General features: G+C 41.1%; 1 protein-coding gene across 2 annotated transcripts in view; it reads right to left on the bottom strand.

Moving 5' to 3' along the window:
- LOC111873919 (AFG3-like protein 2) overlaps positions 1-20,388 on the bottom strand; it is a 44,459-nt gene extending 24,071 nt beyond the window's left edge. For both annotated transcript variants that reach the window (XM_023869012.2, XM_023869013.2), the window contains exons 1-5: positions 20,148-20,388; positions 10,674-10,978; positions 4,668-4,811; positions 3,795-3,888; positions 2,451-2,616 (exon numbers count right to left, since the gene is read on the bottom strand). In XM_023869012.2, the coding sequence (XP_023724780.1) occupies positions 2,451-2,616; positions 3,795-3,888; positions 4,668-4,811; positions 10,674-10,978; positions 20,148-20,234 (796 nt within the window). In that variant the 5' untranslated portion in view covers positions 20,235-20,388. The remainder of the gene's footprint in view (positions 1-2,450; positions 2,617-3,794; positions 3,889-4,667; positions 4,812-10,673; positions 10,979-20,147) is intronic.
- Between the last annotated feature and the right edge of the window lie 4,820 nt (positions 20,389-25,208).

Below are 25,208 nucleotides of genomic sequence, written 5' to 3'. Positions count from 1 at the left end.
GCAGAAACAAATGGAGACCAATAGAAAGAAAGACAATGAAGATTTCATGGCAAAATTAGACGCCAACCAAGAAAAAGTGGACGCCAATAGAAAAGCCTTCGAAGCAAGGACAGCCGCCATGCGAGCCAAGAGGTTGAAAGCCAATATGAATGCCTGGCAGGAAGAGACGACAGCCTGCCAAGATGCAATGGAGGCAAATCTAGAGAATTTGGAGACAAATCCAAGCAAAGAAGAGGATGTAGTGATGTGACAGAAGATTCCTAATGAAGAGGAAGAGACTATGGCCTGCCAAGAGATGAAGGCACATCTACAAGAAGAAAAGCCGGCCTCAGTAGACACGAAACCTGCGGCAGCACAACAAGAAGAGGTCCCCATAGTGATACTGGTCGGAGTGACGATGGCCTGCCGAGAAATGGAGGCATGTCCAGAAGAAGAGACAGCCTCAGTGGACAGGAAACCTGAGGTGGAAGAACAATGACAGGCACCCATCGAAGAAGCTGAAGTAATGCTGGTCGGAAGAAGAAAAGGCATAGGGACTGAAATCAGCGAAATATGAAGAATTCGACACAGGAAAATTGTGGACCCCAGAAGAAGTTGGCCATAGCCCACAGTGGGATGAGCTGCCGTGTGGAAGTGGCATGACAGAAGAAAACCAGCAGGAAGGTGTCCTGCCATGCAACAGTGGCATGGCGTAGCAGGAACATCTTCAGGAACACCACCCAGAAAAATTGTGGACCCCACAAGAGATTGGGATTCAGCAGTAAGGGAACGACCCGCCATGCGAAAGTGGAATGGCAGAAGGAAAACATCATTGGGAGAAACCACACCAGGGCCATGATTCAGCGAGCAACCCAGAGAGTAGGGCCACTCCAGAAAAATTTACAGACGCACCATGAAGGAACAAAGGATCAACGCAGCAAGGGGCTGCTACACAGGAGGAAGAAGAGGACAACCATGGACGGCATCCGGAAGTGGAGCCCAGGACAGCAAGCTCTTCTGGGAAGTGAAGGAACACTAACGACAATCTTATATGAGACCTATGGTCCTAAAAACCCTAAACGAATGCCCAAGAATTCCAGCAGGACGTGGAGAATCATGGATTGGACTTCATGGAGGGGACGATCCCCTCCAAAACAGAAAAAGAGACTTAAAGCAGAGGAGGAGCTGGTAAATTAGAAACACCGGCACCCCAAGAGAGAGTGAATGGGCAAGAGAGAAAGTGAAGGATGAATGTGATACAACTGGATCTTCTGGCAAGTCAACAGGAAACCGCTCGAGATGAGCTGGTCTTAAGAGGAGAGCGGATGTAAGGGACGGAGAATAATTGCTGCAAGAGGAGTAACCGAAACAGGAGACACTGCAAGCACAGCAATGGGAAGAAAAAGGAACGGGGATGTACTGTTAGGCTGTTCGAGATGAACAACCTTTAGAAGGGAGCAGTGTGACATATTTTCACTATGCAGGACATGCCCTCCCCAGCCAGTGGTGACGTAACACATTCGGAGAGTTGCCGTTGCTACGGTAATAGGCCAGTCAACACCCCACCCACTCCCGTGGTGATGTGACCAAGGGATGTCGCAGTTACTATTCAGCAGTAAACAACTCCCGATAGTGTTGCTAGGCTATCGGCAAACACGGCGTCAGACAACAGCGGTACCTATCATGTAACTGTTTTCTGTCTTATCCGTGCCGAGGCTAAATAAGGAGCAGCGAACACTATTCACAGTTAGTTATGAGTTAGCCAGGGAGTGAGTAGTCAGTCAGTTAGTAGTGAGTGATTAGACAGTGAGTGTTGAGCCAGTTACTAGTAAGTCACTAGAGAAGCCGGTCACGGTAGCCGAGCGGTCTAAGGCATGCATTGTCTTCGCTCGCTCGAAAGCCGGGATCATGGGTTCGAATCCCACTGAGGGCATGGATGTTTGTGTGCGTTTTTCTGTGTTTGTCTACAGGTAGAGGCCTTGTGATGAGCTGATCACTTGCCCAAGGAGTCCTACCAAATGTGTAAGATGTAGAAAATCCGAAGTGAATGGAGTTCATGGAGGTAGGCCTGGGCCCATTGGGGCTGTAGTGCCAAGGAAAAAAAAGTCACTAGAGAAAGAGTAACCAGTCAATAGCTGTCTATCTTTCATCGGAGTATTTGTGATACTGCCAATGGCAGTAAGGTTGAGATTGTAAATGGTGTGACTGTAAGAGCAAGTGTGAAATAAAATTCGCTATATCCAATATGGCATGAAGTTACTTGTCGTGTTATACACCCAACACGTGACAATATTATCACAAACTACTTTCTTTTATAATAGAACTATCTGCTTCAATCCACTGCGCTGCTTGGAAGTATTCCAATATGGGATTACAGTACAACCAAACCATAACCTCACATTCTTCTATATCATTAAGCTGACACCAACAACATATGTTAAAATACATTCAAACAAAAAAAAAGGCATTACCAATAATTAATAATGTTGGAAGGATGCCAGTTATGCTTGCTGCCTCCAGCTCAGTCTTGTAAATAACAGGAACAAAATTTGGTGGCTCTATTAACATCTCAATCTGTGCATTTTCTAGATTTCGCTCAAATGAATCCACACTCCCAATATTAAACCAAAGCACACTCTGAAATCAGAATTATTAAGGAAAATGTACAGCAGTGACTAAGTGATTCAAAGTAGCAACATAAAATAAGACACTGTTGTATTAATCATATGAATCATAGGCAAGAACAAATTTTCCAAACCCCAATCTCTTTAAGCAAAAGGGTACTGAAACTTCATATCCCCCTAAAAATAAGTATAACTGTCTAATAATGCAAATTATGTCCTAATAAGCACTCTAATAACTATCAACTAAAATTTTCTTATAAATAAAAAACTTCCTGCATTCTGATGCTTCTGGCTCATGGTCACTCTAAGTACAAATAACCGAGCAAATTAATTAACACATCAGTAATATAATTTTCCTCTGTGGGAGGGGGATTTAGGTTATAGAAAGAAGGTAAAGCTATCCCTGTAACAGGAGGCCCATAGTGTTGTGAGACATCGAAGCTCCCACACTTACCAGGCAATTGGCTCACAGATGACAGGTTTCAGCCTTATATGCCGGCCACACTTCAGCCCCAGGAAGATTCCTGGTACTCAATTCTGTTAGAGGCTGAGTCAACCCCAGGGTCATGGTGGGACTAGGATTATGTCTACTGAAAAATCCGATGACCTCATTAGGAATTGAACCCACAACCTTCTGGCTTGTAGCATAGTGCCTCAAACATCTAGGCCATATACCATCAAGTGATCACATGGTAGAATGACAGATTAATTGGAAATAATTTGGAAGTCATTCATGTGGTTGCATTCTAAGGGTTTCTGTAGAACCAACACTCTACAAGCACCTGTTTCTGCTAAGACATGTATCTTAGGCTTCATACTACCCTTAATTTATATGTCTCTATGATACAGTACAACCTGTCTAAAACTGAAGTCTTTATCAAAAAATTCTTCTCATCCCAAGAATGCGAAGTGAAAATAAATGCAAAGCTACCTGGAATCAACAAAAACCACTGAAACGTAAAACAAGAATTTAATGAAAAACTGCACCTGAAAATTTACTGCCTTACAATTTTGTAAGATTTTGCTCAGAAAGAATGAAACACTCCTGTCACAAATGGGGAAGAATTACATTGGCTGTTGAACAAATACTTTAATGATTAGAGAATGAAGAAAGATAAAACAAAGAGTAAGAATGAGAAGGAGAAAAAAAGAAAGGAAAAGAAATCAGCAAATACATGAAACAAGACTCACCGAGCCATCAACAGTGTTCCCTGACGCGAGGTGTACTCTCACCCATTTCTTGTTCACTACTTCCAGTTTCTCCACAATACCTTTAGCCAGGTAACTGAAAGAGCATTAACAATGTTGCAGAAAAATACTTCATTTAAGAACAAGGGTTATTGTATAATTCAAATACAATGTGAACTATCTAGCGCCCAATCAGTCTTTCTGTATCTAGAAGACTATTTGCTGTATTGTTTCCCACTTAAGAAATTCAAATTGTTCAGTCCCAAAAGCTTCCTAAGAGCAATCATGCTTAATACTTCCTACATAAGTAGAATTCATGTCCAGAAAATTCCGTTTATTAGAATATCATCAATTACTGTAGAGACATGGAAAAATAATATTAAAACTTCAGAATATGAGATATTACCTTTGGTAAATGGAAACATCAATATCTAGAACTATTATTTTGGACATTCATGGTCTCAAGTTTCTTCAAACCACAATGTTTTGGAAATTGCTTCCTCCACCAGCAGGTACAAGGGGGGAAAAGGTTACTATCACACTGCACCCATTAGCAAGAGCTAGTCTCGCAACTGGCGTGCAAAACATTTCATTTATATGAATAACATAAAGCCTGACCACATCTGTGGTCTAGTGGTCAGAGTTCCTGGCTGCACATACAGAGATCTGGGTTCGATTCCCGGCACTCCCATATTTTCTGATTAATAGTGGGTCTGGAACAGGGTCCACTCAGCACTAACTTCACCAACAAGCGGCTGTTGTTCATTCGGTATAGTTCGCTTGTGGACTAGAACTGGTATTTTTGTTTTTTGTTTGAATAACATAAAGCAAATTATGCTAGGCACTGACATTAAATAAATGTAAATGTATGCTTACTTATTTACAAACTCCTTCCATGCAATTTCCTTATATCCCATCTCATAATAGGCAAGGGTACCTAAAAGTACCAAGGTGCCAACCAGGCCAATAATTATCCACTTCTCTTTCTCCCCTCCTTCTTTACCTCCTGGTCTACCAAACCTGAAATAAACATACATATTTACTCATTTCTGCATATAATACATGTAGAACACAATGTAAATACCACACTATAATCACTTCTCAAAATTTCACACTGCTGACCAACGAACAAAATTTTTCAAATTAAGTAGTTAACATACTCACAGATATTGTGGTGTTTTAGCTCTGAGTGATGCGACACTTAACTTCATGCTGGTCTTGGATCTTGCAAATTCATTGCACACTTTTATCCACACTTACATAACTCACAACTTCAGTATCCAAAATACTTCTCCTGCTGTAGGCACTTCCAGGCTTCAACTGTCTTCATTCTATACATCAACACACTTCAACACATGTACACCACTGAACTGCAGTACGCAAAATTTGTCTTCATCCTATTCACTCGATACAACTCAACTGCTAGACTTCAACTCAATCTGAATACTGACTGAATAGTGTTCACTGCTCCTTATATAGGCTCAGCACAGACCACATACAAAACACACTGCTGCTTGGCAACAGATATCAGGTATTGTTGTCAGGCATAGACCTCATAGAAAACACACTGCTGCCTGGCAACAGATATCAGGTATTGTTGTCAGGGAGTGTTTACCGAGTGTCGCACAGCAACAGGATGAGTGCGGGTATGTAACGTCACTCTCACTTCCTGTTGCGCCATCCAAGCATTCGCAGAGTTGTCGCCTAGCAATGCACCAATACAATCCACAACTCTCACGTTGCGCGTGTGCCCCAAGGCCTCTGTGGCTCAACAGTTCCTGCATAGAGCCAATACGCCACACTGCTCCTTCCTTAAGGCTGTTCATCCCGAATAGCCTAACGGTGCATCCCCGTTCCTTTTCTTCCCATTGTTTCTGCGGATTCCTACTAGCAACGTCTACATTCAGTCTCTCCAGCTCTCCTTTGCAGTTTATTCTACCCCATCCGGCCCCTCCTTCAAGGGTGGTTGTCCTGAGCAGCTCCGTGGTAGGGCCCAAGCAGGTCCAGTCATTCTCATGTACTTGTCATCTTTCATTCTCCATTCATGCCAGGGAAGCTGGTGATTCTACATTACCGGTTCCTCCTCTACTCGCAGTCCCTTTTTCCGTTTTGGAGGGGGTTGACCCCTCCACAAGGTCTAATCCATGTTTTCTCGCTCTGGAGGATGCAGATACCTCCACAGCGTTGAGTCTCCCACCTTCCGATGTCCTCTCGACCTTAAGGCGCATATGCTGTATTGTACATGGGTTCTTTATTTGTTAGCCGCAGTTTCCTGACAAAGTTTTCCTTGCCCTGTGACACTCCTGCATGGCTGGTCAGCTTTCTGTCAATGGCCAATTCGTGCTGCAGTCCACACTTTCCCTAGATCAAAACTTTCCTGAAGATCTTCCTCTTGCGCCATGTCACTGTTGCACAGCAGGACACCTTCCTGCAGGCGGCAGCCAACTTCCTCCGGGATCCACAAATTCCTTGGGTCAGTTCCTTTGGCTCTTCGCATCGCTCTGCAACTTGCTTCTTGCTCCTATGCCTCCTCTTCCATTCTTTGACCGGTTGCACAATGGCATCTTCCTTGGGGACTTCTAGATGCTCTACCACCTCAAGTTTCCTGTCCAGTTAGGTCAGCTTTTCCTCTTTTTCATCTAGGCGCGCCATCATCGTTTCTCGGCAGGCCATCGTCTCTTTTCGGGTAATCGGCATCATTTCTTCAATTATCCTCTTTAGATTCTCCTGTAGATGTTCCTCGCCAGATTTCATGTTCCGTGTCCATTCTTGCCAGCATTTCTTCTTTGTCGGTCTTCCCCTTTTTCTGCATGGCCTGCAAAGCAGCGTGACTTAGTATGGTTGGCATCTGCCTTTTCCTGCATGGACTCCATCCTGGTCAGCAGGAGTCCCAACACTTGCTGTGTGTCCATTTTTTTGGCAGGATAACACTCTACATACTTGTGAATTCAATAATTCTTCCTAAATTGTGGTGTGTTTAAGTTCAAATCTCACTTCTGTAACATCAGTTGTCATGTGTTGGCCATGTGTGACGTGACAAATAACTTCACGCCAGTCTTGGATCTAGCAAATTTATTGCACACTTTTATCCACACTTACATAACTCACAACTTCTATATCCCAATTACTTACCCTGCTGTATTCACTTCCAGGCTTCAACTGTCTTGATTCCATTCACTCGATACAACTCAACAACTGATAACTGCTAGACTTCAACTCAATCTGAATACTAGCTGAAAGTCAAAATCAATCGCATATTAAGACTGACGGTCAGTCAGTCAGTCAGTAAATCTTGGTGTTGAGCCCCAGACCAGATATTTATCACTCTTTGACAGGTACAGTCTTCTTTTTTTGGGGCGCCCTCTCTGACGAGAGGACGGATTTGTCTTTTGTATATGTTGCTGGCCTTGCCAGCACAGTCTTTCTCGTGTCCAAGTCCCTTGGGACTCATNACAAAACAACGTGTATCGTTTAGATAATGACCATGTCAACCATTACGCATTGAGGGAAATATATATACACAGATACATTCATACTCTGCACAAAGCCTGTGTGGAGGCGGGGTCGAATACCTCCACCGTGATCCTGCAAGACGTAGGAGACAATGAAAAGGGAAGTCTCAAATCTGAGACAGTAAAATATGGTTGCAAGTCCCAAGACCCGAGAAAGACTGCGCTGGCAAGGGCCAGCAGCATATACAAAAGACAGACCCGCCCCTCATCAGAAAGGGCACTTCACAGAAACAAGACTGTAACTGTCAAATTGTAATTTATTGGTAATGGTAATAATTAATATCTAGTCATGAGCCCCATTACTGACTGACTGACCATCCGTCGCAATGTGACTTTGACTTTACTGGCTGAATAGTGCTTGCTGCTCCTTATATAGGCTCGGCATGGACCACATAGAAAACACATTGCTGCTTGGCAACAGATATCAGGTATTGTTGTCAGGCGTGTTTACCAAGCGTCGTGCAGCAACGGGATGAGTAGGAGCATGTGATGTCACTCTCACTTCCTGTTGTGCCATCCAAGGGTTCACAGAGTTGTCGCGTAGCAATGCGTCAGTACAATCCATAATTCTCACGTTGCGTGCCTGCCCCAAGGCCTCTGCGGCTCAACAGTTCTTGCATGGAGCCAATACGCCACAATAGTGTCACGATTTAGTGACCAGACATGGGGTTTGGATTGGTAATTAGATTTAAATGAACATTTAGAACTTGTAACTACATGCAGCTGTGACAGTTTCATGGGTCTACACTCTCTACAAATCACTGCACTGCAGCAAACATATAGTCTTCTACATCTTCACCTGTCTATCAAGTGTAGGTTCCTTAGCTCCCTTACTCATGTCTTTACCAGCTGGTGACTTTCTTGCTCCTCCTTATAGCCGCAACTGCCTGGCTTCTGTCTGGTAAACTGCTGCAGGCCCTTGGACAGTAAGTCAGTCACACTGCTTCTGGCCTTTGCAAGCACAATCATTTTTGGCTTAAGTCTCCTAAAGATGCATGAACAAGATTTTTATTCTGACCCAAACATGTAAATGTTTCAAAATGGGGCCTCCTCTTCAATGAAGGTGGGGTTGGTCTTCCTATGTAGGTTCTACATTTATTGCACTGTGGATTCAGCATGAGTATATCCTCGCTGTCATGGTGTCCAGGTCACTATGGGCTCTGTGCACCCTTTGTCACTGCACTATACTAAATATCACTTATACGAGGTATAGAGAGGTTTCTTGTCAATGCAGGCTTGTGTAGCAGGTTATGTCTTAACTTATGTAACTGCTCCAAAACTGCATTTAATCAGCTGAATGGTCACAGGCCTGACTGCCTCCAAGTTTAAGCCTCTTATACTTCCTATGCCTGGCTTCTCCTTGTCAAATATCACATACAAGGGGCAGTCAAATGAAAACAGGTCACCACGCATAACTCACATGGCGCGCAAGTTGGAATTTGATTATGGTACAAACATCTGGTAGGGACTCGGGAAAGCACAGTGACAAAGTGCCCTTGCATACTAGTCGTTTGTTTATTGTGGTTGTTCAACATCAGTAATGGAGGCAGGTAAAGGAGAACAGCGAAGTGCAGTGCGCTTTTTGACTACTGAAGGAGTAGGAGGACGAGAAATTCATCGTCACATGTCTGCTGTTTACGATGAACACAGCATGTCACGTTCGCTTGTGCTGGCGTGGCATAAGATATTCCAAGAGGGACGTGTATCACTGCAAGATGATGCTCGCCCAGGACAGGCTTATCATGTCATCATTCCTGATGTTATTGCTGCATTGGATGGTCATATCTGGGCAAACCGACGGATCACTGTGGAAGAAATTAGTCATTTGGTGGGAATAAGTCACAGTTCCATGCACGCCACTGTGACAAAACATCTGCTGTACCACAAAATCTGTGCGCAGTGGCTTCCACATCAACTCACGGAGGAATAGAAGACTCAGAGAATGGCTGCATCACTTGGTCGCTTATGACAATACCATGAGGAAGAGTATGCTTTTCTGTCCTGTATTGCCACTGGGGACAAAACTTGGTGCCACCATTTTGAACCTGAGAGCAAACGGCAGAGCCAACAGTGGAAACACGTGAATTTTCCCCACCAAAGAAATCCAAAGCCGTACACACAAGTTCCGGTAAAGTGATGATGACGTTCTTCTTCGACTGCAATGGCCATCTGCTTGTCGAATTTCTCGAGCATGGGGCCACAATCAGTGCACAGCGCTATGAAGACACTTTGCAGAGACTGAGATGTGCCATAAAGTCAGAACGCCCTGGAATGCTATCGAACGGCAGTATCCTTCTTCATGATAATGCGGGCTCCCACACTGCCAACTGTGTGAGGAATGCGCTACAGAGATTTGGTTGGGAAGTGCTTCAACATCCCCCCCCTACAGCCCAGATCTCTCCCCATGTGATTTTCACATTTTTGGAGACCTGAAGAGAGACATTCGTGGACATCGGTTTGCATCGGACGAAGACGTGTGTGGCTGGGTAAAGACGTGGTTCCTTAGACAGCCCACAAGCTTTTTAAGGATGGGACTGACCATCTTATCTCACAGTGGGATTAACGTATTAACAGTTTTGGAGATTACTTTTGAGATAAGAAATGTTTTGGCTTCTGACCCGTTTTCATTTGACTGCCCCTCATATATTTAATTTTACATGATTTAGGATTACTCCTACCTGTGTCCTGCATAATTTAGTTATATAGTCATACACGTAAGGGATTTTGAAAGCCACGTGCAATTTGCAAACTTGTGTGCACCCATCAAGCTTTCCAGTAGCACGGAGTACTCTGTTCTACAGGCACAGCAATTTCAAGAGGTCCGCCACATACTCCCAGGTGGGAGAAGCAGTCATAACTGACCTAATCACAGCTCTGTAAAGGATAAGTTTAATATTTGTACATAATGCCCACTTTTGAATAGAGAACAGGTCCTTACATACATGCGCAAGGCCTTGGCTACAGTCCTTTTGATATGGTGTCTCCATGACATCCTCCTGTTGAAAATGATATCAAGATGAATTACATTATTCTCCTACTCGTCCTCATTACATAGCCTCAGGCAGCAAAGAAAACATCATTTCTAACAGTTCTTCTACAGTTGCAAGTCTGTCACTTTCAACAGACTACATTGTGCTGTATCCCAGAAGATAGAACTCTTCATGACAATCACAGTGAGAACCTCATATCCTATAAATAAACCACTGTTCAGACAGTTATTAATAGATATAAGACTCCTCCAATCAAGAGATGTGTGGTCCATCAGAACTCAGAAGATATGGCAAATGCCATGTCCTCACTACTGCAATCTATAGAAAGTATATATGAATAAATAAATAACCTTTGAGAATTGAGGAATTATACCCCTTACCTAGACTGGCTACCAAAGATCCCAAATGACCACTGATCATATGGTTTGGAAGGAGCCGGTGGTTTAGAGGGCTGTGAACCGGCTGCTGCTTTAGATGGTGGAGGTGCCTGAGATTGCTTTGGAGCATCTTTTGCCTCTTTGGCGGAAGGCTTTGCAGATTTTGTAGCTTCTTTACTGCCTCCAGGCTTGAAAAACTTCTCAAACCCTTTTGGAGGTCGCTCACAAAACAGTCTCCATTCCTGCAAAACTGTTTCCAAATTTGGGGCTCCCGGTGCTCTCTGTAGTAACGTAAGATTCCTTTTAAGCTGCAACAAGCAATTTATTTGGTTTAACTTAAGATCTAAAAGTATGCAATAATGGTTTGTTAACACAATTATTTACTTTTTTGACATCATCAACCATACAGTTTTTTATTTAAAACAATATTTCAGAGACTGGACTCTGCCTCTAAAATAATGTTTTAAATTAAACAAAAGGGGATGATGGATAACATGTAACCGTTCATTACCTACTGGCGTAGATTTCAGAAATTAATATTTGTTACTTAGTACCAATTTTATACTAAATGTAACTTGTGCCCAGTCTTGTATTAACTGTTCCAAGCATTCGTGATGAGCAATTTGTAGGTAAGAGCTACTAGAAGGTTCTTTAATAGCTGGTGTGGTATGCAAATGACTACGCATCCCACTGCCAGTCTGATAAAAGAGACTTCCAGAATATTCCCAAATTATGAAGCAGTAGAAGAATCTTTGAGAATGATCTGGAAACAGAAGGTTCTGGATGTTACGTCATCTCACAGTATTTGAATGGGTTGATCCCTAGATGACAGGCACTCAGTAACTCATGGCAGTATTAGCCAATCAGTTGGGCAATCAGGAGTGGACGTGTAGATTCGATGAGACACCAGGCTGGAAGATTGATGTACATCTTCTACCGTACTGTAACGTAGTGTTATGAATGTTGAAATAGTGTACAGTGAGTGCCAAACGTGCAACTGTAATTGCAAGTGACTGCTGCTTGTGAGTGTGTAGTGCAGTGGTTCTCAAACTGTGGGGCGTAAAGGGCTTGAAAGGGGGGCGCAGCATACTTTCCTACAGATAAAATTAAAACTGTCCTAAATCAATTAGAAAAGTAGCAAAAAATAGAAATACACATAGAAAAACTTTTGATGAGTACAGGCTTTAATTATCATGAATTTGAGCCGTTCTAAGGTTTAGCTCGCTCACGTATGATGTCATCATGTTTCCCTTGACGGATTCCATCCCCACTATGCAGTATCCTGACGTCAGTCACGTGGTCCCATGTACCCTCTTGTGAAGGGGAGACTTGTACAGGGCAGTCGTGTAGACCAAGTTGACTTGGAAGGTCGGTTACTAGCCAGCAGGTTTGTTGTGGAAAATATTGGTTTCGGCTGGGTTTGTTCAAAATTCCCTTTTGGTGCTATCTGGCTGGCCGGTAAGGACTGCCCGCGGTCGCAAGCCGTTGCTTGAACGCTTGCGACGCGCGTTACTAGATTTGGTTTGGTATTTTTTTCAGAATTAGACTTGTGTTTGTATAGCCTGAGTGTTTAATGTCCTAAAATGACTAGTGTCGACACAAGTGGTGCCGACGGGAAATTGTTTTGTTCTAAATGAGCTTGCATTAGTTTCTTGGTCAAATGTGCCGTTTGTTATTTATGTATTGTTATATATTTTTATTAAAATTGTATTTGTTCTTATCTAAGCCAACGAACTGAGGGTAGCTTCCTCCTCCTAGCTGGGATACCCCATGTCCATCTCGGGGAGCGTGGGAACCAACAATAGGGCCAGTAACGATTGTACTGTGCCCTTCCTCTTCATAATAATAATAACCTAATAATAATCAGAAGGAGCCAGTGAAGACGAAGGGCGCAGTGCAAATTTCAAAATAACTAATAATTATTCTCTTTACCGGCAATTATAAAACGCGTATGCCAGAGACAGCATTGATAGTTCAGCAGTGGCCGCATCTTCTGAAATCCTCTGAAGTCTAGACTTTTTAAAATGCTATGTGAGGAAATGGGTGCCGAACACACTGCTCTGTTGTTTTTTAGTGATGCTTGATGGCTTTCATGAGGCAAGGTAGTAAAGAGAATGTTTAAGCTGAGGCATGAGGTGTTCTGTTTTTTAAATGGGGAAAATCACTCACTGGCAGACAGTTTCAGCAACAAGGACTTTTATTGAAAATGGCTTACCTCACAGATATATCTGAGAAACTAAATATCCTCAACACTTCACTTCAAGGGAATGAGGCAACTGTACTTTCTTGGAATGACAAAGTGAAGGTATTCATGAGAAAATTAGAGCTCTGGAGAAACAGTATGGAAAGTGACACGCTAGACATGTTCCCTACTCTGGTGTCAATGTTACAAGACACTGATAATCCAGTGCTTCCAATGGACATAAAAAGCTGCCTACTTGATCATCTCATAATGTTGAATGTTCATTTCAAAAAATACTTTTGCAATGATTTTGATAAATTTAATTGGATTAAAAATCCATTCGAAGTGCTCCTCGGCCATCATCTCTGAAGGTAAATGAGCAAGAACTCATCGATCTCACTAGTGATACTTCATTAAAAAGTAAATTTAAGGAATTGTCTTTGTTGGAGTTCTGGATACATTTTGGCAAGGAATTCCAAACTTTGAGCCAAAAAGCACTGAAAATCCTGATTCCTTTCGCAACAACTTACTTATGTGAGACAGGCTTTTATGCTTTGGCAGCTATAAAGTCAAAGTATCGTTCAAGGCTAAATACTGCTAAAGAAGTTAGAGTGGCCATTTCTGATATTACACCTCGTTTTGATAAACTGTTCTCAAAAGCAGGCCCATCCATTATACTGAACTTTGACATTTAAATGTTCGATTCTCTTTGCAGAAAAACATTAAATACTTGTTAGTTGAATATTGTTTCATTTCAATACATATTTTGGTTAATTGCAAGTGTTAAAACTAATTTTTATTGCAGGCCTAGTATTGTGATACTTTAATTTTGAGTAAGAAAACTGCTAAACAGTATGTAGAAAAACACAAAATAAACTGAATGAAACATCAAACATACCATGACTTCTATTTTGATAAAAAAGACAGGATGGGGACCTGAGAATATTTTCTCTTCTCAGGGAGGGCTCAGAGGTAAAAAGTTTGAGAACCACTGGTGTAGTGTTATCAATAGGGGAAGTGTAATGTTGTATCAACTATAAGTGTGGTTAAGCGACTTCTTCACCGAGAAAACCTCTTCTGTTGAAGCAAGGCCCATTAAGCCCTGAAAAGAATCTTATAACTCAAACCCAGGACATCGTCCTCCTCTTACTCCAAAGCACCTCGACGTGGTTCCCAGATAACGTAATGGCGCCCTATCAACTACGAAGGTGCGGAAGGACAGCTAACGCGGTGATTAGGCATTGCCCCCAATAAAGAACTCCCACAAGTAGCGTCCAATGCAAAACTTCAAACAACAAAGAACAGCTAAAAATGTTCAAAAAGTAAATAATCTGTTTAACTTATTACATATTATGACATGGCAGTGACATCAGACAAGGAAATGTTATATGCCAGAAGGAAAGAGATCACTAGGATGACGAACACATAGGTGGGTGAATAGATCTTACAGAGACAGCATGGGGTGTTATGAACTGGACTGATCCACCTCAGTATAGGGACCAGTAGAGGGCCCTTCTAAACATAATAATGACAGAAACAGCTCCTGAATCAGTTTTTGCATACACTTCTAATGAGAAATGGAAATTTATTATTATGTTGATACCATAATTCAATGATTATGAACTTTTAAAGTTTTCATAATAAAATGCTTGAGCACTTGCTCCTGAATATTACGGATACAGTTACTGAAATTATAACCAATCAAATCTAGGAATTATTTAAATAATTTGATGTCAGTCCTATATAATGCAATGGTAAAGGAAGTTCAATCACATTCATGAACTCTCTACTTAAATAATAATGGCGACTATCCTAACCTAATAAGCTGCATGTTCCTGAGACATGCTTAAGCTGCTGCCACACAAACCAAGTCGAATCAGATCTGACTCACTATGATGCTGTGAAGGCAGAAGACCCTTAGCTTCACATGGCTCAACATGATTCACGCAATGCGACAGGTATATAGAAATTCTACAAAAAAAAAAAATAAAATACAGCTACCTTTGTAGCAGTTTAACTTATTTTAATATTTTTCCATCTGCTTCATTCATAAATGCAGCTTCCAAATTAATTACCAATACGCTGGTTTATAGGTGTAGGTGTAGATTCAAATAGTACGAGCTGAACTGCCAATATTTTCATGAGTCTTGCTGCCTCTGTCTCTTGAACAAATCTCCATGGCCTTTAGTCCACAAGAGAACCATACTGACCAATCGACTGCTGCTTGTCAACAAAGTTAGTGCCAACTTTTGCAGACAGAGGGTGTGGCGTGGTCAGCACAACAGATTCCCAAGGCCGTTAATCTCGGTTTTCTAGACTGGAGACCCTACTTTTCCATTCAAGTAGCTCCTCAATTATCCTCACAAGGCTGAGTGGACCTTGTTCCAGACCACTACTTCTCAGAAAATTTGGGACCTCTGCATCTGTAGCCAGGAACTCTGACCACTAGACTACAGCAGCAGTTCTTGAACACATCTGCATGATACAATCACCCAGAAATGAGGTCAACATTATTATCACTACGGAACTATTAAACAAAAATGTTTATGAATGCTGAACCACTACCTTCAGAGAATTAAATACAGAAAATTTATAAAATACATCTGATTATCATCACAGTCTGCATTTCAGCAGTTTTGGATATGAGTTCTGACAAGGCTCTGAAACATATGAAAAATATCATTTCAGTAACTACAACTTAAGAAGTATAAATAACTAAATTCTTTGCCCTTCAAATTGTTCATAACCTAAACTGGAAAAGATATACTAAATATACTGTAGCATGCAAACCCATTGCTGGGTAACAGTCACAAAATGATACCTGTTGCTAGGGCAGTGGATTCTTAGTACACGGTGTTACATAATCTGTTGCTGTGTGATGTGAACACATTCCCATGGAAACGACTAGCATACAAGAGTGGTGTTTTCTATACCGTCTGTGCCAAAGAGTTATCTTGAAGACAATTGGAACGACCAAGCCAGTTCTTGCCGATCACGGTAGCCGAGCGGTCTAAGGCATGCACTGTTTTCGCTCGCTCGGAAGCCGGGATCGTGGGTTCGAATCCCACTCAGGGCATGGATGTTTGTGTGCGTTTTTCTGTGTTTGTCTACAGGTAGAGGCCTTGAGACGAGCTGATCACTCGCCCAAGGAGTCCTACCGTACGTGTAAGATCTAGTAAACTGAAGTGAAACGGAGAGTTTCATGGAGGTTGGCCTAGGCGCAAAATGGGGCTGTAGCGCCACAGGAAAAATAAAGCCAGTTGTTAGTTCAGTTGAATGCTGCACTGGAGGCTGTGAAGATAGAAACTGAGAGCGTGAAGCTGAAGAATCTCCACTGTTACAAGCTGCTGCCAGGAAAAAGCTGGGGAAGACAGACCAGGCTGGGAATAAGACTTAGCAGGTGCTGTGGCAATTTGTGAATTGTGGAGATTAACAGTGGCACTGTAAATTACTTGCACTTACAAGTCATGTGCATAAGTGGTCAATAAATCTATTCACCAATCCAAACCCCGTCTACAGTCACTCAAAATCTTGACATCTGGTGTCAGAAGTGGGACTGGATACCACACTGGATCTCGCTCATTACACTGCCACACTATGGACATGGCGTGAGTAATGGAACTCCTACTGGACACTGAAGAAAAGGTGGATTCTCACAATGAGAAGCTGATGACAATAATACTGGTAAGGAAAAGATAGAGGCCTCTCTGGAGAGTAAGGAGCCAATCTCAGTGAAGATAGTGTCCACAGCAGTGCATGAGGCCACAATGTAACCTGTCAGAGAACTGGAGAAGCAGCATGAGGACAGGCATCTAGCCATAGGGCACTGCCAAAAGCCAAAGAAATGGACCCAGGGTGATGGTGGATCCCAGAAGAAGTTGGTTGCCTCCTGCGGAAGGATGATCTGTCATGCCACTCTTTCACAGCATAAGGAACACTCCAGTCAGGGACAAGGCAAGGACAAGGCTGTACGAAGAACACAGAAAGAATTGACATTCGGGAACAGACATCAGGTAAAACCAGATAGCATCAATGGGATATGGGACCAAGACTTAAAGAAGCAGCTACATGTGAGGATGGATAGGACATCTGGCAGGATCTTCGGGAAAAACTATGGGGCTGGAGATCGTGAAGCAAACAGGATTCAAAAAATGAGTGAACATTGTGAAAGGGTAGGCCCCTCCAAAACAGAAAAAAAGAGACTTCACACAGAGTAAGAGCAATAGATGTTGGAGTACTGGCCACTCTCGGAACTTTGGCCCCACTGATCAGAAAACCAGGATGATGGTGATCACTCTGGACTCAAACCCTATGAGGGAACCACTTGGGACAAGCAGCCTTAAAGAGGGAGCAGCAGAAGCGACTGGAGAGTAATCACCGTGAAAACTGAGGTAAGGGAAGGAAGGTGAGACTGATTACAAACATCACAAGCACAGCCCTGGAAAGAGAAGAAACGATGGTATGCCTGTAGGCCTGGGGTCTCCAAACTTTTCGAACCGCGGGCCACATTAGGTAATTCAGCACTTTCAACGGGCCGGATAAAATGAGAAATTAATAACTCTAGGTATATGAGTTTTATTGAAAGCACAGAATTTCATAAACTAAATACAAAGTACATGAGAATAAATTATCGTATATTAATGACAACAGACAGTAGCAGCAAATGCTCATATTTTCATCACAAATTATAATAAAACAATTAATGTGAATGATGGAACTCTTTTTGCATTCTTAAAATCTGATTAAACTGAGGTTCAAATTTTGAAACGCTGATGACATGCAGCGACTTCAAATGTTCATCGGATAAATTTGCCCTGTATTTCGACTTGATGTACTTCATCTGGGAAAAAAGTTTGTTCACACAGATATGACGTCCCAAAAATGGAGATAAATTTACAAGCAAATTTCTTTAAATTTGGAAATTGCTCAGAGTTCAGAAATTTATAAAATTCGATCAAATTTCCTTCCCTGTATTTGTCTTTAATATGATAATTTTCCTGAAGTTCAATAATTTCCATTTGAATTTGACTTGGGACATCTGCAGCATCACAGTCAAACGGATTTTGAAACAATCTAATTTCCTGAGCACTGGAATCCAAATCAGCAAATCGCTTCCGAAATTGTTCTTTCAAATCTGAAATGACTAAATTTGCAAACGAGGAAGGAAATTCTGCTTCGCCCTTTTTATGCAACTCTGCACAGTATAGCATATGAACAAAGTTACAATTTTTCACTTGGCTTTCCAGAAGTATCAACTTTGCTCTGAATGCCTTGATAAGCGCAAATAAATCACAGACTAAGTTATTTTCACCCTGCAACTTTAAATTCAAATGGTTCATATGGTTCACCAGATCAGCAAAACTGCTAATTTCCAAAGCCACTTGGTATCTGATAAAAGTGGTTCGTGATGGTTTTTCTTGGTAAGAAATATATCAATTTCATTCCTGAGCTGAAAGAAGTGCGAAAGAACCTTTCCACAGCTAAGCCATCGAACTGCAATATAATATGTCAGGTCAATAAGCTCAGAATCACATTTACCAGTACTCACTGGAAAATTAGTTCAATTGGCGCATTTCTGCACAATTCTTTTGCGGGCCGGATAAAATCACATCACTGGCCACATGTGGCCCGTAGTTTGGAGACCCTTGCTGTAGGCCATTCAGGACAAATAGCCTTAGAAGGGATCAATGTGGCATATAGACCCTTTGCTAAGCAGTGACTCTGTAAACAGTGACTGTTTCTGGGCAACGGTTATGTGAACATGTTCCTTTTGCTAGTCAGCAGATTCTTAATAATGCAACAGTTGGATTACAACAATGGAAATGAACTGATATATTGGGTTTCTGGACTTTATCCATCGTCCTAGCTTTTTAAGATAACAAAAACACGACGTTTTGGAAACTGGATCTGTTTCCGTCCTCAGGTGAAGGAAAAGGGGAACACCTATTCTGTTGGGTCCGTTAGAAAGCGCTAGCCTCAATCACTGGACAGTGGGTCCAGTGATTGTTGGGTCCGTTAGAAAGAGCTAGCCTCAATCACTGGACAGTGGGTCCAGTGATTGAGGCTAGCTCTTTCTAACGGACCCAACAGAATAGGTGTTCCCCTTTTCCTTCACCTGAGGACGGAAACAGATCCAGTTTCCGAAACGTCGTGTTTTTGTTATCTTAAAAAGCTAGGACGATAGATAAAGTCCAGAAACCCAATATATCAGTGTGTTATACACCATCGTCAGAATCCTATAGTAACTAAATGGAAATGAAGTGTTTCTATCTGGTCCATGGCGAGATTTTATAAGAAAATCAGTTATCAGTCAAGAATCAGTTCTGCATGGGAAGTCATGAGATGGTGGCCAACCAGCTATGGCATGAGCGCAGAAGCTGAAGAATCTCCACTGTTAGAAGCCGTTATTATGAAATGACTAATGAAGACTGTAACAAACAGACTGAGAACACTAGTGAGCGTGTGTGTATGGTGCTATAATTAAGTGTAGTCATGACTCATGTGTTAAATAAATCAAACCACCAATGTAACAAACAGACTGAGAACACTGGTGTGTGTGTGTGTGTGTGTGTATGGTGCTATACTTAAGTGTAGTCATGAAATGAAATAAATCAAGCCACCAATTCAAACCCCACCTAGAGTCACTCAAAATCGTGATATTATCCCTAAACTAAGTTCACTATGCCTTGCTTGATGACAGTCGTATCACTCATGAAACCAGAAACTCTGAAATGAGTTTATTTCATTTCCTTTAATTTCCTCATGTCATATGGAATAACTTCCTGGGAAAACTCAACAGACTGCACAAAAATATTCTGCCACCAAAATAAATTATCAGAATAATGGCAGATGTTAAAAGAGGTGCCCTTGTAAGAACTGTTTAAAAAATTTAATATTGTTCCACTAGTCAATGAATTTTCTTATTACTATTATTTGTTGCATAAAAAAGGAAATTTTAAAAGAAATTCAAATGCATACAAGTATAATATACAGATACAACCTACCTGAGCCAACCACTAACCTCAGTAAATATCAGTAAGGAGTTCAGTATACTGGAATCCATTCCGTATTCTTGCTCCCACAAACATTTCGATCACGATATAAAACTATTTAAGCCAGCACTAAAAAATGCCTCCTATTCCTGGCCTTACCGGGACTCGAATTCCGACCCTCGGTCGTCCAACCCATAGCCAATCGTTACACAGACTGCGATATACCGGCTCCTCTTATAGTAGTTCTATAACCTCTACAAATCGTTCGTTGGGTGCGTATGAAAATAATATAAATATATTTACCAAACTTGTATCAATATTTCCTCGTTTCACCCCGTTCCACAGCAAACGCTCCAGTTTCCTTACTGTAGACAACAACCTGTGCGCCATCGTCTTTCTGATGAAACAATATTCATATATGACTTAACACAAACATTCACATCACCTGAACCACACAGGCCTGCCCGTAATCAACGTCGTCGTTATCGTTATCATGAACCATGAAGATCATGAACACAGAATAACCTTCTTTCTGATCGGAATTCAGAAAGGCCAACACAACGGGAACTTACAATGCAGTCAAATAATTTTCTGTGCGCTACATTTCTGAAAGCACGGAACGGAAGTACGAATTTTGTTACTCAACTGTTTTATGATTCAAATAATGGAAATAAGGTTAGTTTGGGTTTACCGGTAGCTTCTATAAGAATCACTGCTGTAATGTAGTGTTATATCCGTGTTTGACATTATATCAGATGTAGAAGGTCGTCGACTTAACAGTGAGGCCCATTTAATATCCTTTATATAGTGGAACGTAGTACCGTTGAAAACAGACCGGTGCCACTGAAGAAGAATGGTGGGCTTGCAGGAAATATTTCAGTTTATCATACTCTCCTTTGATATTTTGAGTAAAGTAACATACATTGGTTTAATTATTAGTAGCACAATTGGGCAGCTTATTGTGAAATACGTACTGATGTGTTTCACATTTATTTACACTGCTACACAAACAATATTTCATGTTGCAAAAGTGCTGTATGAAGATTACTGCATTTTTCTGTTGGATGTAATGAACAAAGGCGTGTATGTTGCAAGTGCTATAGTATGGGTAGTAGGCTGGCTTATAAACCTCACATACAGTTGCTGGGAAATTATAAAGGGCACCTGTTCGGAAATTTACGAATTCCTGCTATTAACCATGGACACAGTATTTATAATTGTGATGAAAGCAATACATTGTATCTCAAACATTCCAGAAGCGTTGAAGAATTTCATTACATTGGTTGGATCTGGGATCTGGTTAGCATTGAAGCTCATCCCACTTGGGTTTGTGTATACCATTAGCATGTGTATATTTCTTGTCGGACGAAGTTGTGAGGAAGTAATATCTATAGTAGAAGCTATATATAGAGGAATCTTCTTTGTTTTATATGGTCTTGTTCAGTTCTTATGTGATATACCTTTTGAGGCACATGCTGGTTTAATACTGGGGACATGTATACTGTACCTTAGTATGAAGTATCGTACTCACTTAATACACTATTTTGCAAACCTCTGTGTTCAAATAATACACTGTTGTGCAAACCTCTGTGTTCAAATGAAGTATGTATTGAACCGTACATGGACTAGTTTGGAAATGCTGCTGCTCTCAGTGTTTACTAATCAGAACAATGAACTTGGGAATGGAGAATATTCAGAAAGTGAAGAATTAAATGATGAAACTCAAGATGATAATAGTCAGAGACAAGAACCATCAGAGAGTTCTACATTACATTTGCGTTCCCGCCTTGTGTCAAGAGTTCAACAAGGGAAAACTGACATTACAAGACAGCATTTGCTTTATCAATTAGAACAGGAACAAGAAAGTAAGCTATGTATCGTGTGTCAGGACAGAAACAAATGTGTCATTATATTACCATGTCGGCATCTCTGTTTATGCATGGAATGCTGCAGCATTATACAGAGGGAACATAGATCATGTCCAGTATGTCGACAGAATGTAGGAAGAACAATGAAAGTCTATGTTTAAAGAGAAAAGACTTTCTCTTTCTGAGATATGTCTTGTTCATATAAGAATGTTTCTTATACTGTGTTCTGTTACATTTAATAACATAAATCCATATATAACACACATCTTTGCTTTAGTTCATGTTAGTAATTAATGTTTTGTAAGTATAATAATTGTCATTCTGCTTTCCAGAAGTCTGTGATATTTTTGTAATTTATGTAATTATATAAAGTTTTGAGATGTTCATAAAAGTACACTTAACTTTCAAAATCTGTAGTAACTGATCAAAATTCAAGTACAAATTAAACCTTAATATATTTATTTGTAGTTTATTTATAAACCTGTCAATAACTTGTCACCTACAATGCCAGCCCTTACTGAAAATATTTCAGCGCATTATCATGAGAGAGAGATACCTACAATGAAACTGATAAGATAATACTTAGTACTTTAATATACTCTTTTTTGCAGCTTCTATAAAGCAGGAACCTGTACTGTGTAGTAAAGGCTGTTTTTTATATATAAAAATGTTTCCTGCACTAAAAAGACAGAATAATACAAACCTTAGAATTTTGCACACTTCTGTTAGTTTTATTCATATCAGGAAATTATAAATACAAAGGGTAAGGTGGCCTTTAATGGCATGACATTTACACCAAGTTTCATAAAAATCTGCTTATTGATTCAAAAGTTTTTACAAGGGGCAGAAACAGTAAAACATGAAAAGACACCACATGCCTATTCATCATTAAGGTGAGGTAAGCATGTTGGAAAGTGTTACTGTTTTGTCTATGTCTTAGAATGGGAACAAATTTATTATGTAAACAGATGAAGTTGGGTCACCTTGTGTATCACAGAATGGCAAACAACTTCAAAGATGAAAGATGAAGAGGTCTGTCTTCTGGGATATAAAAGTCAAGTCCACTGAAAGTCGACTGACATTCCAGAGAAACACGTTGCCTCATCTTCATGGCTGAAGGGTAAGCCACGTATGAAACAAACATGAAGCAGGCAGTAATTTTTTTAATGCTAGTGGGGTGGGACTAAGTCCGTTGTACTGCAGCCACATCTGGCTTATTGTACCACCCCCAGATGATAGGTGAGGGTGATCGTGGAGCAATTGGTGGAATGAAGATTGGCAGGGGAAACTGAAGTACTCGGAAAAAACCTGCCTCAGCGCTACTTTGTCCACCACAAATCCCACTTGACCAGACCTGGGATTGAACCTGGGCTGCCATGGTGGGAAGCCAGCGACTAACCGCTTGAGCTATGGCGTGGCCTCACAAGCAGGCAGTAAGTAAAACTTCCTTTGAGAATCTCAAATCCAACAAAATTTCAAAGGAGATTGAAAAGTGACCAACATTTGCTAAACTCAGCAGATATATGAGGGTACAATGCATGACTATACATGCTCATGCAACATTTGAAACCCTTTCATACTTACATTAACCTTTATGAGTTGAAGGACATCGTATGGGGATCTTTAAATTAAAGCCGAGTTGCCGAAAGACACCGTATGGGTATGCACAGTCCATGCGTGCACACAGTGTTTTAAAATCTAATTTTAAGATAGAAATTCTTGTTCTACTTACATTATTTTTGGACACCAGCTTTATAAGTAGACTGTCTTCCCTCCTGCATCATCTGACTGAATGTTGCATGTCACTGAATGCAGAGTCCGACATCGCAATTCATGCATTTTTTTCATAATTAACTCTGTTTTCCACGTGAAGCGCACACACGCAAATATCAGTCTCGTATTACCAGGAAGTAGGTCAGTGATGGCGAGTGGTCTCCTGTATTCATAACGCTTATAAAACATCGCAATTTCAGCTATGCACCATGGCCCCTTTTCGCATTGAAAAAGCTGAAATTGAGAAGCTGCTCGTAAATCAAACCATTCACAATGTGGTACACAAGACTGAAAGCACGTAGAAGAAAGGGGCCATGTGCGGGGCTTTCTACATTACTTTGGACACCAGCTTTATAAGTAGACTGTCTTCCCTCCTGCATCATCTAACTGAATGCAGAGTCCGACGTCACAATTCATGCACTTTGTCTGCATGTAACTCTGTTTTCCACGCGAAGTGCACACACGCAACATCTGTCTCGTATTAGCAGGAAGTCAGCCAATGTTGCCAATTTGCCTTCTCTAATCATAATGCTTATAAAACATCGCAATTTCAACTATCCCCCATGGCCCCATTTCGCATGGAAGAAGCCGAAGTTAATAGGCTGCTTCAGAATGTGGTACACAAGACTGAAAGTACGTAGAAGAAGGGGCCATGTGTGGGCCTTTCTAAGAAGCTTAACAGTACTTCCTGTGTGGCAGATACGTGTATACACAGACAGAGATACTGAGGGATGTGACCTCACTCATGTATACAGAAAGGTTGGAGTGCTATAAAAGCATAAACATTTCCTCCCCTTTGGCCAGATAAGCCAGTAACAGTATGAATGATGTCAGCACCAGGCATTTATACTGCAGAAACTGACTGGTGGACAGACGCTCAAATTTGGGGAAAATTTTTTTTTTGGAATCAGTGTAACAATTTTTACAGATTCTAAAATCTGTAAATTACAATATCTGATTCTATATTCTTTCTAGATAAAAGCAGCGTTTATTTCGTTCGTTTATCACAAAAATTGTAGAAATCACAGCATTTTAAGTAACATGATTACAATTTTTATTACTCTACAATGGCGGGCATTTAAATTAACTCCGGCCCGCTACCATTACCGGAATTTAAATGGCCCGTCCCTTAAAGGTTAAGGACTGATGTCCACTTTCTATCTTTGGTTCAGCTACAGGGCAGTGAATGATAAATAGGTTGCACAGCATGGTTTCTTCTACAAAATTAAATTTTTGTACATTGTGATGTGGCACCAAAAACATTCACCATAGAAGGTCCAGTTTGCACAGAATAATGGGATGTTCAGTATTCCAAGTTTTATCACTTCACTCTTATTGATCCATGAAATGCAGTCCCACCAAACCTGGCAACTTGGGTACATTTCTTATAACAATGTTCTTTCGGTTTCAAGACCTCTGCTACTTGTAAAGTGTGAAAACTGCCACATCTGAGAAAGATCCAGGAGGCAAAATTAATTATACCTTACAATAAATTTGGTTATTTTATAGCATCTTATCAAATTCCAAGGTCTGTAATGTCAAACATAGTATGACAGGACTGTGCATGAGGTACTAAGAGGAGTCCATGATTTATTCCAGCCGTCTTACAGTGCATACACTCATCCACCTCACTCTTCACTCCTGCACTACATGTTTCGGCACAAAGGTGCCATCTTCAGGTGCTTTTCGATTTACGTTAAACTACTTCACTGCATGCCTTGCC

The sequence above is a fragment of the Cryptotermes secundus genome, unplaced genomic scaffold (genome assembly GCF_002891405.2).
Source record: "Cryptotermes secundus unplaced genomic scaffold, Csec_1.0 scaffold639, whole genome shotgun sequence".
Classification (NCBI taxonomy): Eukaryota; Metazoa; Arthropoda; class Insecta; order Blattodea; family Kalotermitidae; genus Cryptotermes; species Cryptotermes secundus.
This window is presented reverse-complemented; position numbering and strand designations above follow the sequence as displayed.